This window comes from Sus scrofa, chromosome 13, assembly GCF_054392235.1.
Source record: "Sus scrofa isolate SSC_HxYL_T2T_F1_AM1 chromosome 13, Sscrofa_HxYL_maternal_Yorkshire_Landrace_v2.0, whole genome shotgun sequence".
NCBI lineage: Eukaryota > Metazoa > Chordata > Mammalia > Artiodactyla > Suidae > Sus > Sus scrofa.
Genome location: NC_139395.1, coordinates 21581684 through 21599475, shown reverse-complemented (window position 1 = coordinate 21599475; position 17792 = coordinate 21581684). Strand labels below are relative to the sequence as shown.

Below are 17792 nucleotides of genomic sequence, written 5' to 3'. Positions count from 1 at the left end.
TACACCTCCCAAAATATCTTCTCCTATTCCTCCCCAGGGCACAGTTCTAGGGACAAATCTGGTAACCCTGTAGTTCAAGTGAAACATGAAAATAAGCTCTAATTTAAAAAAAAAGAAAAAAAACAGGTTCTCCATTTTCTTTGGTTATTCAGATTTAAAAGCTTTATTCACAGAGTTCCTGCTGTGGCTGAGCAGTAACATACTTGACTAGTAACCGTGAGGATGCAGGTTCCATCCCTGGCCTCACTCAGTGGGTTAAGGATCCAGTGACACTGTGAGCTGTTGTGCAGGTCACAGATGCGGCTTGGATCCTGAATTGCTGTGACTGTGGTGTAGGCCAGCAGCTGCAGTTCTGATTCTACCCCTAGCCTGGGAATTTCCGTGTGCTGCAAGTGTGGCCCTAAAAAGAAGCAATAAAATAGAATAACGAAAAAAATAAAATAAAAGCTTTATTCTAAAGTACAGGGAGGAGTTCCCATCGTGGCGCAGAGGAAATGAATCCGACTAGGAACTATGAGGTTGAGGGTTCGATCCCTGGCCTCCTTTAATGGGTTAAGGATCCGGCATTGCCATGAGCTGTGGTGTAGGCTGGCAGCTGTAGCTCCAATTAGACCCCCTAGCCTGAGAACCTCCACATGCCACTTGTACTTTTTTCCCCTTTCCTTTTTTGCTTGAAGGCAGAAAACCAGATTGTGCAAACCCTGTTGAGACTAACGCAGAAGAATCTGAACCAGCTTTCCTGATAAAGCCCGAAGATATCATCTTAAAAGAACCCGGGAGCTCAGAAAAGACTCTTCGGACACTTCTGAGGCCAAGTGATAAAGTTTCTAATTACTACAAGACAACTTCTTCGGAAATCGGTGCAGATGTAGGTGCTGTGCTTTCTACTTGTGAGTATGTCACATTATGTGCTGAGTTTTAGAAGAATCAGCAGACCACAGAAGGGGTGTGTCCCTTATCTGTCCTTGCATTGTCCCCAGACGCTGAGGTTCTCAAAGCCCATTCTAAGCACTAGGAGATCTCAATAAATGCAGGCTGAATTGAACTGGTGTTAATGGTGACCCAAGTAAAATGTATGACTGAAACGGAAACCATCAGAGCTCAGAATCCTGAATGGTATACACTGTCATAATTTCTACTTGGCTAAGTATTAGGAAACTTTTTTTTTTTTTTTTTTTTTTTTGCTTTTTAGGGCCTCACCTGAGGCATATGGAAGTTCCCAGGCTAGGGGTTGAATTGGAGTTGCAGCTGCCGACCTATACCACAGCCACACCAATGCCAGATCCAAGCCACATCTGTGACCTACGCTGAAGCTTGTGGCAATGCTGGATCCTTAACCCACCGAGGGAGGACATGGATCAAATCCAAATCCTCATGGATATTAGTTGGGTTCTTAAACTCCTGAGCCACAGCAGGAACTCCCAAGCGTTGGGAGACTTTTAAACCATGCAACTCTTTGCTACAAACAGATGTGCCTTCAAATATTTGAAGAGCTCCTACAAAACAATTGCTTACATCTACATTCCCCCTCTATTGGTCTGCTAGGGCCAATAACAAGTACCACAGACTGGATGGCAACAGAAATTGAGATGTCATGATGGCTAGAAGTCTATCAAGGTGTTGGCAGAGTTGCTTCCTTCTGGAGGCTGTGAAGGAGAAAGTGTATGAATCCTATCCCAGCTTCCAGGGGTTTGCTTGCAATCTTTGGTGCTACTTGGCCTCTGCTGCACCACCCCTAGCTCTGCCTTCATCTTTCCCGGGTGTTCTCTTGTGCCAGTGTCTATGTCCCCATGTCCCCTTTTTATAGACTCCAGTCATATTGGGTAAGGGTACACCCTACTCCAGCATGATCTCATTTTAACTTAATTATTTCTGCAATGACCTTATTTCCAAATAAGGTCACATCCTGAGGTACTAGGATTAGGTTTGTAACATAAGAGTCTGGGGAGAATCCAATTCTATCCATAACACCCCATAGTTTAATATCAAGCATGATGAATATATCCGTCAAGATTACTTTCCTGGGCTAAGGCCAGGGTTAAGGATTTACATATTTTTCTTCTTTTTTTTTTTTGCTTTTTAGGGCTGCACCCACGACATATGGAGGTGCCCAGGATAGGGGTCCAACCGGAGCTATAGCTGCTGGCCTACGCCACAGCCACAGCAATGCAGGATCCAAGCTGAGACTGCGACCTACACCATAGCTCAAGGCAACGCCAAATCCTTAGAACCTTAACCCACTGAGCCAGGTCAGGGATAGAACCCTCATGGTTCCTAGTTGGATTCGTTTCCACTGAGCCATGATGGGAACTCTAAGGATTTACATATTTTTCTTAACTGGATTTCGTAGACATGCCTTACATTCTGTTGCTACTTTCTTGCTGTCCAACAGAAATACCATTAGTGTCATTTTTTTTGGGGGGGGGTGCAGCTCCGAGGCATATGGAGTTCCCCGGGCCAGGGATCAGATCTGAGCTGCAGTCACAACCTGAGTCACAGCTGTGGCAATGTCAGATCCTTAAACCACAGTGCTGGGCCAGGGATCAAACCTACGTCCCAGTGCTTCCAAGATGCCACTGATCCCATTGTGCCACAGGGGGAACTCCAGTGTCATATGCATTTTTAAAGTTTTAGTAGCCACATTAAAATGAAACAGGTGAAATTAATTGGAGTAGCATATATATTTCTTTATAATAGGTACCTTCAAAGTATTTTAACAAGTAATCAATGTAAAGTGATTAATTAACTCTCACTTTTTAAGGGGGGTACCAAATCTTTGAAATTGAGTGTGCATTTCACACTCATTGGACGTCTCAATTGAGATTAGCCACATTTTGAGTGTTCAACAGCCACTTGGCTGGTGGCCGAGGTATTTCGAAGGTCTGATTTCATCCCCCACTGATGTCTTAGGTCATCCGATCTTTGGTGTTCCAACCGTTCGTTCCGATATTCCTGCCCCTCGAATTCGGCGCATCAGCGACAGAACTAACTACGGCGAAGATGGAAATGCCTATTCATTGCTATATCCTACCATCTTTGGCCAGAAAGGAGTGTTTGAAAGAGACTTCTTCAAGACCAGATCAAAAAAGGAGGTACAGCATGTTATTTGAAAAGGGTGGAAAGGCCAACTTCACATAAGCTCACAGAGCGGGAAATGCTTATTTATCAACAGCTACTTACTTTTAGACTGTTGGAAACAGCCTAACCATAAGAGTCTGGGGAGAATACAATTCAATCCATAACGCTCTGGTTTTAAAAGTCATTATAGGAGTTCCTGCTATGGCTCAGCAGGTTAAGAACCTGATTAGTATACATGAGAATGGGGTTCGATCCCTGGCCTCACTCAGGTTAAGGATCTGGCATTGCTGTGAGCTGTGGTGTAGGTCGAAGATGTGGCTCAGATCTGGGGTTGCTGTGGGTCTGGCGTAGGCTGGCAGCTGCAGCTCCAGTTTGACCCCTACCCTGGGAACTTCCATATGCCAAGGGAGCAGCTATAAAAAGAAAAAAAAAGTCATTATAAAAGTCGTCAGGAGCCGCTAAGTTAGGATTCTTGAGGATAATGTTTAATTTGCTTGTGATATTTGGTGAAATTCTTTCTTTCTTGTATTTTTTTTAGGGCCACACTCATGGCATATGGAGGTTCCCAGGCTAAGGGTCGAATCAGAGCTACAGCTACCGGGCTACATCACAGCCACAGCCTCTCAGGAACTGAGCCACATCTGCGACCTACACCACAGCTCATGGCAATGCTGGATCGATCCCTAACCCACTGATCGAGGCCAGGGATTGAACCTGCGTTCTCATGGATACTAGTCAGGTTCTTTTCCACTGAGCCATGACAGGAACTCCAATTTGGTACAGTTCTAGAAGTAGAATTTACTCTAAGAAGCATTATTCTCACATCATTTATTCACTATTACTTATGTATACAAAGAAAAATGTTTTCCTAAGACATTCAATACTATTCTTTGTTGAGAAAGAGCAGAGTATTCTTATGTTCTACATCCCTTTCTTGTGTAAGGATCCTTGTGCTTGTGGGTCTCCAAAACCTAAGCGAAAGTGTGAGGGGGCCACTCTGGTGTCCTTCTTATGTGCTACTATCTTGCATCTCAGATTATCTGCAACAAGAACTGATCTCCAATGTTCTGTCCTGTAGCCACACCACGTATCAGCTCATGTATCTTGTTTTTTCACTCAGAAAACATGGTCCTCATGTCCCAGGTGATTTTCTTCCTGGGTTGGTTATAAATAAGGCACAACCTGCTGGGTTAGAATAGCCAGGGGGGTTCTGAGGGCCAAGGAGTAATAGCAGGTCTTGGTCAGACCAGCCTGTCTAGATCTGCCATTGTGAAAAGCAGGCTGTGGTCTAGGGAGGAGTTGCGTCTTCACACTTTCAAATCCAGAGCTAAAAATGATGTGAACAGGCATAGGATGCTTTCCGGGACTACAATGAAGGGTCAATAGCTTGCAAACTTGCAAACTTAGTACCAGATTCATTCCAATGATGCATTCTCACTGAGGGAGAGTGGAAGGGAGAAACTCCAGACATGATGCCTGCCGGCTAGTCCCAAAGAAGGAACCCAGGATGCACAATAGAAGGGCAGAGAAGAGACTTGAAGATTGTATATTCTCTTCCCCCAGTCACTCCAAAGGGCTTGTGAAATAGGGCTTCAGGCTCACCAAAAGAAACAAAAACCTTCTGCTTGTTTCCTGGTGCCTAAAATCCTTTTAACTAGGAAGTCATCCGTTATCTCACAATTCTAGGCAACAAATAAGAACCCAGAGGCTTGGCTGCAGTAATAACGTTACCGTGAGAACAGACGGGTTTCTGTAAGTGTTAGCTAATCAGTACACTGGGATGGAATGCTGGGAGAGGAAGGTGGGGAGAAGTCTGGGATGCTCAAGAGCCCACCTTCAGGGTTCACTCTGTAGGGACATTCTTCACCTACTGCTGGCTGGGGGAAAACAGCAACTCTGTGCAGGGACATTGGGCGTTTCCGCTGTGTAGCCGCAGCTGCTGGCAGCACAGCTCTTCTGAATTTCATGTTTATTTGATTATACCATTAATTTCCCTTGAGGCGCATCATATCTAGGGGATCTTTTAATTGTTAAGATTCTGTATCCTGCACCTATTCTATTTCTTTGGCTTTCCTTTTCCCTGTCTAATTGTTCTTTCTATTTTCCTCTTTGCTTTCCCCCAAGCTTCAGAGTAAATGTTTTTCCTCTTTGAAATTTAGTTTTGTTTTTTTTCTTCAAATATTTTCTTTTCTCTAATCATTCTAATATTTTCCCCCAATACTTGTTCTTATCTTTTCTTTCTTTTAAAAATTTATTTGGAAGTTCCCATTGTGGCTCGACTAGTATCCATGAGGACACAGGTTCAATCTCTGGCCTCACTCAGTGGGTTAAGGATCCTGGGTTGCCATGAGCGTCGCAGATGCAGCTCGGTTCTGGGGTTGCTGTGGCTGTGGTGTAGGCTAGCAGCTGCAGCTCTGATTCAACTCCTAGACTGGGAACTTCCATAGGCCGAGGGTGCAGCCCTGAAAAGACAAATTTTTTTTTTTATTTTACTGAAGTATAGTTCTCTTACAATGTTGTGTTATATCTTTCTTTTCTTATATTTTCCCTGGGATATATAAAACATGTTTCCTCCCCTCCTTTCATCTGGTTTATTTCTTATTTTTATTTTCTTATTATGGCCGCACCTGCAATATATGGAAGTTCCTAATAACCAAAGTTTGCAATGTGCAAGTTTTCAATATGTTCAGATTTTAGGCTGTTCACTGGCTTATGTACTATCTCTGACATTTGCATACCTGCAACTTTGTTAAAGTTTACAGCAGGCCAGTTAGAGACAGTTTGCCAGAGTTCTTATTTTAAAGAAGAGAACCTAATATGCAAGGGGTTCAGACAACATACACAAAAAGTTGACTGTGATGGAACTCAGATCCAGTAACTCCTTTAACTCTTTTACTCTTTCTGCTTGAATTTGGCTGCATCTCTTTAAAATAACCAGAAACAGGGATTTCCTGTTGTGGCGCAGCAGAAATGAATCTGACTAGTTTCCATGAGGATCTGATTAGTGTCCATGAAGATTTGGGTTCCACCCCTGGCTTCGCTCAGTGGGTCGGGGATCCAGTGTTGCCGAGAGCTCTGGTGTAGGTTGCAGATGTGGCTAGGATCTGGCGTTGCTATGGCTGTGGCATAGGCCGGCAGCTGTAGCTCTGATTCTCAATTCGAGCCCTAGCCTGGGAACTTCCATGTGCCACAGAAGCGACCCTTAAAAGCAAAACAAACAAACAAACAAAACCCAGAAACAAAGTTGAAAGTAATTTTATATATCAGCTCAGATAGTTGAACACCCTCATATTCATTCATATTAGCAAAATGATTCCTGAACTGAAAGTACTGGAATTTTGATATTTGTTTATTATATGTAATAAGCACATGCACACATTGACATACCTTTTTGGGGACAAATGTCTATAGTCTTAGGTATTATAATAAAGATATTTTAATAACACAAACTTAAAAGCATAAATCTTCATCTGACCTTCAACATTTTCCCCTAGATTGCAGAGATATTATGCAACATCGGTGTCAACCTTTCTGAAGATGAATTTGAAAATGTGTGGAATCTTGTGTCAAAAAAACATCACAGAGGAGAAGTTTGTGTTGAGAACATCAGGAATGTTCTGGATGAGCTACAGCATGCAGAGCGGACCAAGTGCAAAACAGCCGTGTGATCTTTTTGGAGTTCATTCATTTAAACCAAAGGATTGTTAAATATGTGTTCCTCTAAAATGTTCAGTCTGTTCTGGTTTTAGATATTACATTATATTCAGGAATCACTGTGGGAGGGCTCATATGCCTGGATTCAATGCTAATAAATTAGATTTTGGATTTTAAAATTTATTTTATCCTTTCCTATAATGCACCAGAGAACTTGACAAACACTCGGAGTTAATCTTTAACCTCACCAAAGGCTTTGTTCAGGATGATATTGGAAGTTTGTAATGTGTAGTATGCTTAAGAATTCTATGCTTCAGTTGGTTGCCTGGAATTCAAAGTCCAATTCATGATACCAGGTTCACAAAATTTTTCCCTCAACATTTAAAATTTTTTCTCTGGAGGTATCACTATGACACAACTTCAGCTTGATGAGCATCAGAGGAGAAGAGACTTGATCACAAGAAGCAGAATTTAGGAATCAACAACTTGAGTTCCAACAACAACACCATGGCACACACATGTTATTTCGAAATACTTTGGTATGTGTTTTCTGAAAACAAGCACTTTCTACTACCCAATCGTAGTACAATTTTCAAAACCAGGAGATTATTATTACTATGGCATTATTATCCAATTTACAGGCTTTATTCAAATTTCTCCAATAATCTTTTATACTGAAAATTTTTTTTCTTTTTCTTTTTTTTAAAGTATAGTTGATTTACATGTTGTGCCAATTTCTACTGTATAGCTAAATGACTCAGTCATATGTGTGTGTGTGTGTGTGTATATACTTTTTTAAAAATTATGAAACCTTTTTTTTTTTTTTTCCTTTTTAGGGCTGTACCTGCAGCATATGAAAATTCCCAGGCTAGGGGTCTAATTGGAGCTACAGCTGCCAGCCTACACCATAGCCACAGGAACTTGGGATCCGAACCACATCTGCGACCTACACCACAGCTTGTGGCAATACTGGATCCTTAACCCACTGAGCAAGACCAGGGATTGAACTTGCATCCTCATGGATACTAGTTGGGTTCTTAACCAGTTGAGCCACAATGGGAATTCCTTACAAATCATTTTTTCTCAATCTAGGTTGGATCCGATTTACAAACACATGCTGCATTTAGTTGTCGTGTTTCTTTAGTTTCCATTAATCTGAAACAAATTTCCATCTTTAAACTTCATGAATCTTGACATTATTCCAGCCTCTTGGGACTGGACTGAGTGTAGGTGCTACATTACAGCCTATTGGCAGTATTTCTTTGTCAGTGAGCCTCTTTAACCCCACACCCAGAAGCTGTCTCCATTGCTTCTTGCTTTGGAATGGCTTACGATTCAGAAACCTAACTCCTGTTAAGGCTTTTCCTGCAATGAATTAGAACATTTTATGTTGCGGGGTATGTGAGGGATGCCTTGAGTCTCATGAATCCAAGTGAAGCTGATTGATGGTTTGCTCTCTGTCCCTATGTAGGATAGCTTTGGGGCCATGGACCTAGTGATGCCAATCTGTAAGTTCTGTTTAAAATCTAGAGCCCTACTACCAAGCTCTGTAACAAAAAGGCATCTGAATTGACTTCCCATATAAAAGTTTTATCTCCTAATGTCTAAAAAAAGGTTTACTCTTTTCTAGAATTGAATCCTTGCCTTTGCCACTTCTTACTGGGTTTTGGAAATCTGATATCAGCCAAAGTCACTGCACTCAAAAGCACAGCTTGTGTTCTAACTGAAATGCAGTCAAGTTACAGAAGGCTGCACCCTGAGGCCACCGCTGCCTGTCACGGGCCTGCTGGCTCCTTGCCAGAAGCCTGACTGAGGACACCTCCACAGCTTTTGGGGGCACCAAGGGCCTTTTGTAATTTTATAAAGTTTGCTTTTTTCTAACATCTGAGCAATTGGAAACTTTCTAGTTTATCTGTAGTTAAGGCCAGCATCTCTGCTGTTTGCTTGAGGTCATTTGCATATGATGTTCTGTCACTAAGGAAGCAGACTTTAACCTGCGGATGGAGCTGCCACGAGCTGCAGTCATCTCTGACCAGGGCTCAGCAAAAAGCAAGTGGCCCAGCTGTGAGACTAGCTGCATTGCTCCATACAGACTCCTGAAATCAAATAGATATAGTGCTGTCTAGGGTGCTCAGGAAGCTTTAAGGTACTTGATACTAGACATTTTGTGTCCAAGTAAGATATGAACTTTTTGTGATTTACATTTCTTAGCTTTGGCTATATTAATAAAGTACGAAGAACTGTAATCTCAATCGTTTCATGCCTTCCATAACTTCAAATTCAATAGGTTTTTTCCCCTGCTTTTTGCTACAATGACCCCCTTTTCTTAAATTGTATTGCATGAGATATGGAGTGCTAGTTTCTTGATTCCCATTTGCAGGACTCAGAATCCCTAGTAAGACACAGTCTTCAGGTCCTCATGCTTCACTAGGTCTGACTGCAAAGTGTTATACAGCTTAGCAATTTTGGTTCGTCAATCAGACCCCTTCTGAGCAGTAAATTGGGAACATTAGATATGAATAATAAATCTGTCATTCACTGTATTGGTGACTTTGGAAAAGACACCTGGCCTTTCACAGATGTACCTTGCACTGTGTCTAGTTCAGTAAATATTATCAAAAAGCCTACTTTAGGTCATAGCTCATCCTATCTACTTGTAAGTACCCCTTTTTCTCGATTTATCAATATAATCATTATTTTGACCCCTTGGCTTTGCCCTCATCCCCATGATTCTTATTTTTCTTAACAAGGTGTCTATGGTGATTTTGGCAGATTTGACACTTCCCTCTGGCTTACTGCTCTAGGTAATTCAGAACACCTATCATGGCCTATCACTTTTCTATGCTTTAAGCAGAGCTCCTCATTCTTTTTTTTTTTTCCCCCCAATGTGCACACACACAACCTGCTGGGATTTTTATTGTGATTGTATTGACTCTAAAGATTAATTGGGGGAACTGACATTTTGATAAACGTTTTGACAGCCAAACAATAAGTATGGTAGATCTATGCATTTATTTAGCATTTCTTTTAGTTTTCCATGTTGAGATACTGTACATCGTCTGTTAAATTTATTTCTCTTTTTTGGTTTTTGACATTGCGATAAGTTGTATCCATTTTAAATGGGTTTATTGAGATATATTTACATAAACTAAAATTCACTCATTTATTTATTTAAATTTTTTAGTGACGTATTGTTGGTTTACAATTGTGCCAATTCCTACTGTATAGCAAAGTGACCCAGTGAATTCATAATATTCATATATTTAAGTAATATCAATATTATTATAATAAATTATTACTAAATATTAATTGATATAATAAATATTTTTATATTTAATGTATTTAATATTCATAAATAATATATGGATATTATTTTTCTCATTATCTTCCATCATATTCTATCACAAGAGATTGGATATAACTCCCTGTGCTGTACAGCAGGACCTCATTGCTTATCCATTCTAAATGTAATAGTTTGCATCTGCTAACCTCAGACTCCAAGTCCATCCCACTCTCTTTCCCTCGCCCTTGCAACCACAAGTCTGTTCTTGGTGTCTGTGAGTCAATCCACTCTTTTTAAATGTGTAAGCCTCTGAGTGTTGACAAATATATCTAATTAGTTACCACCACAAACAAATATTAGAACTGTTCCATCACTTCCTAAAATTTTCTCATTCCCCTTAGTAGGGAACACCTTCCCCTCCCATGCCAGCCTCTACAAGAACTGATCTCTGTTCTGTCCCTATAGTTTTGCCTTTTCCAAAACGTCATTTAAGTGGAATCATGGAGTATGTAGGTCGCCGTTTGAGAATGGCCTCTTTTACTTAGTGCAATGCTTTTGAGATCCTTCCATGTCACTCTGTGGATCTGTACTACGTTCTTTTTATTGCTGAGTGGACGCCACTACGTGCATAGATTACAATTTGTTCATCCACTCACTAAAGACATTTGAGATGTTTCCAGTTGTGGCAATTCTGAATAAAGCTGCTATGAATACTCATGGATAGGTTTTGTGTAAAGAAAAGTTTTCATGTCTCTAGGGAAAATACCTATGGGTAAGATTGCTGGGATATATGGTAAGCATTGTTTAACTTTATGAGAAACTGAAAATCTATTTTTCAAAATAGCTGTATCATTTGTATCACCCAGCAATTCATGAGAGTTCTAATTTATCCTGGTATTTGTCAGTTTTTAAAAAAAATTTTAGTCATCCTAATTGGTGCACAGTAACAGCACATGTGGTTTTAGTTTGCATTTCTGTGATGGCTAATGTTATTGATCATCCTTCATGTGCTCATTGGCCATGCCTCTTCATGTGCTCATTGGCCATGCCTCTTCTTTGGTGAAGAGTCTGTTCTAATATGGAGACTTAAAAACATTTTTTTATTATAGTTCTCTAAATTTCTGCTGTACAGAAAAGTAATGCAGTTATACATATATATACATTCTTTTTTTCACATTGTCCTCCATCATGTTCCATCACAAGGATCAGATATGGTTCCTTAAACTACACAGCAGAATCTCATTGCTTATCCAATCCAAATGCAATAGTTTGCATCTATTAACCCCAAACTTCCAGTCCCTCCCCCTCCCTCTTGGCAACCACAAGTCTATTCTCTAAGTCCATGAGTTTCTTTTCTGTGGAAAAGTTCACTTGTGCCATATATTAGATTCCAGATATGTGATATCATACGGTATTTGTCTTTCTCCTTCTGACTGACTTCACTTAGTATGAGTTTCCTGTTCCATCCAGGTTGCTGCAAATGGCATTATTCTGTTCTTTTTTATGGCTGAGTAGTATTCCATTGTGTGTATGTACCACATTTTTAAAAATCCATTCATCCGTTTTTGGGCATTTGGCTTGTTTCCACGTCTTGGCTATTGTGAATAGTCCTGCAATGAACATAGGGGTGCATGTATCATTTCAATGAATGCTTTGTCTGGATATATGCCTAGGAGTAGGATTGCTGGGGTCATATGGTAATTCTATTGTTGCCTTTTTAAAAAAAATTGCACTTTTTTTCTTATTATTGATTTTGAGGTTTTTTTTTTTTTTTTTTTTGCAATGCCTATGGCATGTGTAAGATACCAGGTCAGGGATCACCTGTGTGCCACAGCAGTGACAATGCGGGTTCCTTAGCCACCAGAGAACTCCCTGAGAATTCTTTATGTATTCCAGGTACAAATCTTTTATCAGCTTTGTGTTTTGCAGATATTTTTGAACTTAAGAAAGAAGTTTTAAATTTTGATGAAGTCCAATTTATCAGTAATATAGGAAATCTGCCAGCCTTCTTGAATTTGGAGATTATAAATTTAAGGTGAAACTGATCACTTGGTTTTGTGTTTATCTTCCATTGGTTTCTTCATATTCAACTGCTGAACCTCAGATCTGGAGTAAGTGGAGCTTAGATTTAGGAAGGGGAGGATTTCCCCTGGTAAATAAGACGGCAGGAGGCAGGGATAAAGGAGCCGAGTGCATGCAGGGAAGCGATTCTGGTGAGGTACTATGGAAACCAAGGCGGGTAAGGAGGAAGTTCAGAAGTGAAATGGTAGTGAAAAATGGCAGGGTCAATGGACTGGACCATTTCAGTGGGTCAAAGAATTATGGAGAAATATCAACCATAAAAAAAAAAAATGAGCTGGAGTAAAATGAGTTGGTTCTCAGAGTGGAATGCTTGCATGTAAGATTCTGGAGGTGGTAGAGTGGTTGGGGATGTGGCAATGGGCCTGAGTGACCAAAGTAGGTGGTAAACAAGATCACTGAAGGAGAGGAGTTCAAAGTTCAAAAAGTGGAAAGTCTGGTGTTAAGTGGAAGGATCACTGACAGGGATGTTGACATTACCAACAAAGGTGACAGGAAAGGTATCGGAGAGACGGTGACCCTGGTTACATATCCCTGTGAAGTTATGATGAAAGCTATACACTATCATTTTAGAAAAGTTCATGTCGGAGTTCCCATCATGGCTCAGCAGAAATGAATTCAATAGTATCCATGAGGATGTGGGTTCAATCCCTGGCCTGGCTCGGTGGGTTCAGTGGGTTGGGGATCCAGCATTGCCGTGAGCTATGGTGTAGGTCGAAGATGTGGCTTGGATCCCACGTTGCTTTGGCTGTGGTGTAGGCCGGCAGCTATAGCTCTGATTTGATCCTTAGCCTGGGGAATTTCCATGTGCTGCAGGTACAGCCCTAAAAAGCAAAAAAAAAAAAAAAATTCATATAAGTAATATTTATTACTTTTGGTCATGTAATAGTCAACCCTCTTCCCTTTTTCCCTTTCTTTTTTTTTTTCATATTCAACATATTATGATTTTTTTTTTAATTGAAAAATACTATTCCCCAATACTATTTTTTTTCTACTGTACAGCATGGTGACGCAGTTACATGTACATGTACACATTCTATTTTCTCACATTTTCATGCTCCATTATAAGTGACTAGACATAGTTCCCAGTGCTACACAACAGGATCTCATTGCTAATCCATTCCAAAGGCAATAGTTTGCATCTATTAACTCCAAGCTCCCAATCCACCCCAGTCCCTCCCTTCCCCTGTGGCAACCACAAGTCTATTCTCCAAGTCCTGTGGCTGTGGCATAGCCTCTTCCCTTTCTTTATGGATCAGGTTGAACATTAAAGGAGTTCTGCTCCAAAATTTTAAGTTTATCCTTAGGCAGGGTTATCTGTCTTCATTTTCCTCTCTCTCTCTCTCTCTCTCCCTCCCTTCCATCTTTCTTTCTTTCCTTGTAACTAATTACTTATCTGAACTTTGGTTAAGTATTCTTTTTGGAAGAATCTTGTTCTCTGAATAGAAAGGCAAAGAAAGGGCTTCCCCATTTGCAACGGTAGGGGGCACCCTAGCATTTCTAAACTTAGCGATGCAGTTTAGCTCGCAGTGCAGATTAGGGGCGCCGGCTCAGTAACACTCAGAAAAAAGGAGACCGTTAAGCTGGAGGGAGAACACTCCGCACTTTCTGAAATCTAGGGAGATCCATGCAGTTTCTTTTTTCATTATTTAGTGGCAGTATTGTAAGCAAGAGGGGGAGGTTTGTTTGGATTATAAAGTGTCATCTTTTAATGAAACAAGGAAAGCCCTGTGAAATACTCAGGTGAGAGATAAATGAATATACAAATATATCACCGTGTTCTCACCTGAATCATGTTTCTATGGAATTCTGCATAGTCTTGTTAATAGTAAAATAGGTTAAACTCATAAAAACTTAAAAAAGCCACTGTTGTCCTAGACCAGACAAACTCAATAAATTGTCTTCACAAAATAGCTAACAAATGGACAAACTTGTTGGAAATACTACTTGGGCCAATAAAAGGTAATTTTGTTTTATATAATAACCATTTATAAAAACTCACTGTGGCCTGATGTGAAGAGCTGGGGTAGTTAGAGGTTAACACCCCAATCATAAAACAACAATGAGGACAGACTTGAAGGGCATTTCTTCTATTATGAAACATTTACAATAATAACCTTGTAAAAAATAATGGGATCTATTTAAAGCTCATTTATTTCCTGGCTAAGTGGCAATTTCCCATCACTCAAAATGCTAATACTTCCTCCTGAAACCCCAGGGATAATGCAATTCATGTGTGTTCGTTAAAAAAAATCTGGTTAAAATAAGCAGGTGATTCTGTTTTAATAATAGCTGTCCTGCCAGCTATAAGACAGTCTCAGGTGCAAATAAATATATCAACAAACAGATTTTCTTTAAAGCACACAGGGTCTCATATCATATCCAAATTAGCCAATTAGCATGATGCTATTGGAAGAGCTAATTAAAAAGTGCATTTAGACTCAGAAATGTTTCCTGAGAGTAATCTGGAGCTTACAGTCCTTATTCCACCTGTAATTACTTTGCCTGATTTCTCACTCCGTAGATAGAGGTGAACACACCTTCATTTGGGCATAGGGAAAGCCTTTTTCTTTATCTCCTGCAGTGAGCTTGCATCTATCAGTACTTCAAAGTGATCAATATACACACCATAAAAAAAAAAAAACCTCCCTCTACCAACTCTCTACATTATCTAAAGTATAGTTAACTAGTACCAAATTTAAATTAAGACTAAAAGGGCTGTCTTTGTCCAGAGATCCAGCCTGTAATTTGTCCTGTTAGAAATATTTTCACAGTTAAAATCCTTGATAAGCTTTTGTGGTAAATAATGTCTAAGGGAATGTGTGTACATATGAGTAGAGAGCAGGAACGTAAACAGCAAAAGATCTATACCAGCAGGGAGGGTGAATAATATAGAGCAAAGAAGAAAAGTGTTGCATTTTCTTGGAGACCTTGGCTCTCAGAATCAGAGGGCAGAGCATGAGTATGGGAGGAAGGGTTTATAGTTGTGTGAATCTCTCAAAAAACTCAAGTTGATGATACTTGAAGATCCAATACTATTTACCTGCCTTTTAGTGGAAATTCCTCTCATTTATTGTAATAAATAGGTTTATAGTTGATCCTGATTTTCAATGATGGTTAAGATGTGACATTTGTCTTTATCCTGACCTTCAGATCAATGTGAGTGGAAAGATTGGAGAGATTGCATTAAGGGCTGCTATCCAGAAGAACATTTACCTGCATCTGCTATTCTAAAATTTAGTGAGGGAAGGAAACAAGAGAAAGAAAGGTAAAGAAGATACTAATTTGAGAAAAATACTGACAAGTCACATTATTTTATATCACTTTATTTTATTAAAGTATAGTTCATTTACAATGTTGTGCCAATTTCTGCTGTACAATAAACTCAGTCATATATATATGTGTGTGTGTGTGTGGGTATAGTGTGTGTATATATATATATATGTACACACACATATAAACATATATAAGTGCAAAAATTCCTAGGCCAGGGATTGAACATGAACCAGAGCAGTGACAACACTGGATCCCTAACCACTAGGCCACCAGGAAGTTCCTTTATTTCCTATTACTTAAAAATATATACCATATTTACTCTTTAGCACTAGAAATTAAAATATTTTATGTTTGGACTGGAGGAAAGGAATATATAGTCTAAAAATTGTAAAAAAGACATACACCAGGTCAACCCTACCTGCTCCCTGGAACAAGGCTCAGAAGTCACGAAAAAAAAAAATTCACTTAGCATGAGAATTTTCAGGTCCATCCATGTTGCTGCAAATGACATTCCTTCTGTTCTTTTTTATGGCTGAGTAGTATTCCACTGTGTATACCACATTGCGTTTTTTGGTGATGTTTCCTTAGGCTCCTCTTGGCTGTGATAGCTTCTCAGACATTGTTTGTTTTTGATGACCTTGACAGTTTTGAGGAGTTCTGCTCAGGTATTTTGTAGAATGTCCTTCAGTTGGTATTTGTCTGATTTTGTCCCCAAGATTAGACTGCAGTTATGTGTTTTGAGGGGAAGACCACAGAGATAAAGTGTCATCCATCACATTCCTAATAAGGAACACACCGCCAACATTATTTATCATAGTTGGTGTTGACCATGATCACCTGGCTAAGGCAGTGTTTTCAAGTTCCTCTACTGTCAAGTTACTCTTTTCTCCCCCTTTCCACTGCTCTCTATGGCAAGCAGTCACTATGTGCAATCCAGGCTAAAGAAGTGGGAAGTTATATGATATCATTTATATGTGGAATCTAAAAAAAAGGGATAAAAATGAACTTATTTGCAGAACAGAAACAGACTTTGAAAAACTTATGGTTACCAAAGGGGACAGGTGGGGGGTGGGGAGGGATGGACTCGGGGTTTGGGTTTGGCATATGCACACTGAGGTACATGGAATGACTGGCCAAGGGGGACCTGCTGTGTAACAGAGAGAACTCTACTCAATATTCTGTGATAAGCTATGAGGGAAAAGAATCTCAAAGAGAATGGATATGTGCATTTGTACAGAAGAAGTTGTCACAATATTGTAAATCAACTATATGTCAATAAAACTTAAAAAAGTACGTCTGCGACCTACACCACAGCTCAGGGCAACGCCTGATCCTTAACCCACTGAGCAAGGCCAGGGACCAAACCTGCAACATCATGGTGCCTAGTTGGCTTCATTAACCACTGTGCCACTATGGGAACTCCAATGTGTATGTTAAACTGTATATGTATGCATATCTACAAATATTTCTAGATGTAAATACCTTTATCTCCATTAAGCTAAACCTGAATTTATATTGATGTCTCTGACTTTAATCCATTACCAAATGGATCATTCTAGACTTCCTTCCTTGTTTACCTCTAACCACTCACTCCAACAGTGAAACTCCTGGCTCCAACCTTCTGCCACCCATTGAGGCCCTGCCTCATGTGATGACTTGAGGGCCTGCTGGGTGGGTGAGCCCAGGTTTCTGCATGGCTGTCTCTGTGGTCCAGGGGGCTGCAGCCCACTGATCGTTGGAGCCAGTTTTCTACATGGCTTTCTGCACATCCCAGAGGGGTCTGAGGCGAGTGCTTGTTTGCTGATGGGTGAGTATGCTTCATGTTAAGTAGAGGGAGGATTCCAAAATGGCACTTTCCAGTGCTGGTGTCATTGTGGTGGCATGAGAGCCCCAGTATGGCTGCCACCAGTGTCTTCATCCTCAGGGGAAGTCCCAGTTTCTTCCTTCCTCTCTGGCAGGATCTCCAAGATCAGCAAGAGGGTGTGACCCAGGCTCCTTTCCAATACTGCCTCTGCATTGGGACCTTTATTTTAAAATTCTTTTTAGGTCTGAACCTGTGGCATATGACATGGAAGTCCCCACCGCAGGGGTCCAATCAGAGCTGCAGCTGCCAGTCTATGCCACAGCCATGGCCATGCCAGATCTGAGCTCTGTCTGGGACCAACACCACAGCTTATGGCAATGCTGGATCCTTAACCCACTGAGTGAGGCCAGGGATCGAACCCACATCCTTATGGACACTATATTGAGTTCTTAATCTGCTGAGCCACAATGGGAACTCCTGCATTGCGACTTAGAGCAAGTGTATCATATAGCCCTCCAGCCCCCAAACATAAGCCCTACTAGTTTTCAGAGCCAGATGTTATGGGGGCTCGTCTTCCTGGTGCAGGACCCCTGCCAGGGAGCCCAATGTGAGGCTTGG

At 40.6% G+C, this 17792-nt stretch overlaps 1 protein-coding gene across 1 annotated transcript in view; it reads left to right on the top strand.

The window, feature by feature from the left end:
- Positions 1–6911, top strand: part of EFHB (EF-hand domain family member B) — a 64451-nt gene extending 57540 nt beyond the window's left edge. The window contains exons 11-13 of the mRNA XM_003132069.5: positions 678–890; positions 2911–3092; positions 6573–6911. Coding sequence (XP_003132117.3) covers positions 678–890; positions 2911–3092; positions 6573–6746 — 569 coding nt within the window. The 3' untranslated portion in view covers positions 6747–6911. The remainder of the gene's footprint in view (positions 1–677; positions 891–2910; positions 3093–6572) is intronic.
- Positions 6912–17792: the final 10881 nt, after the last annotated feature.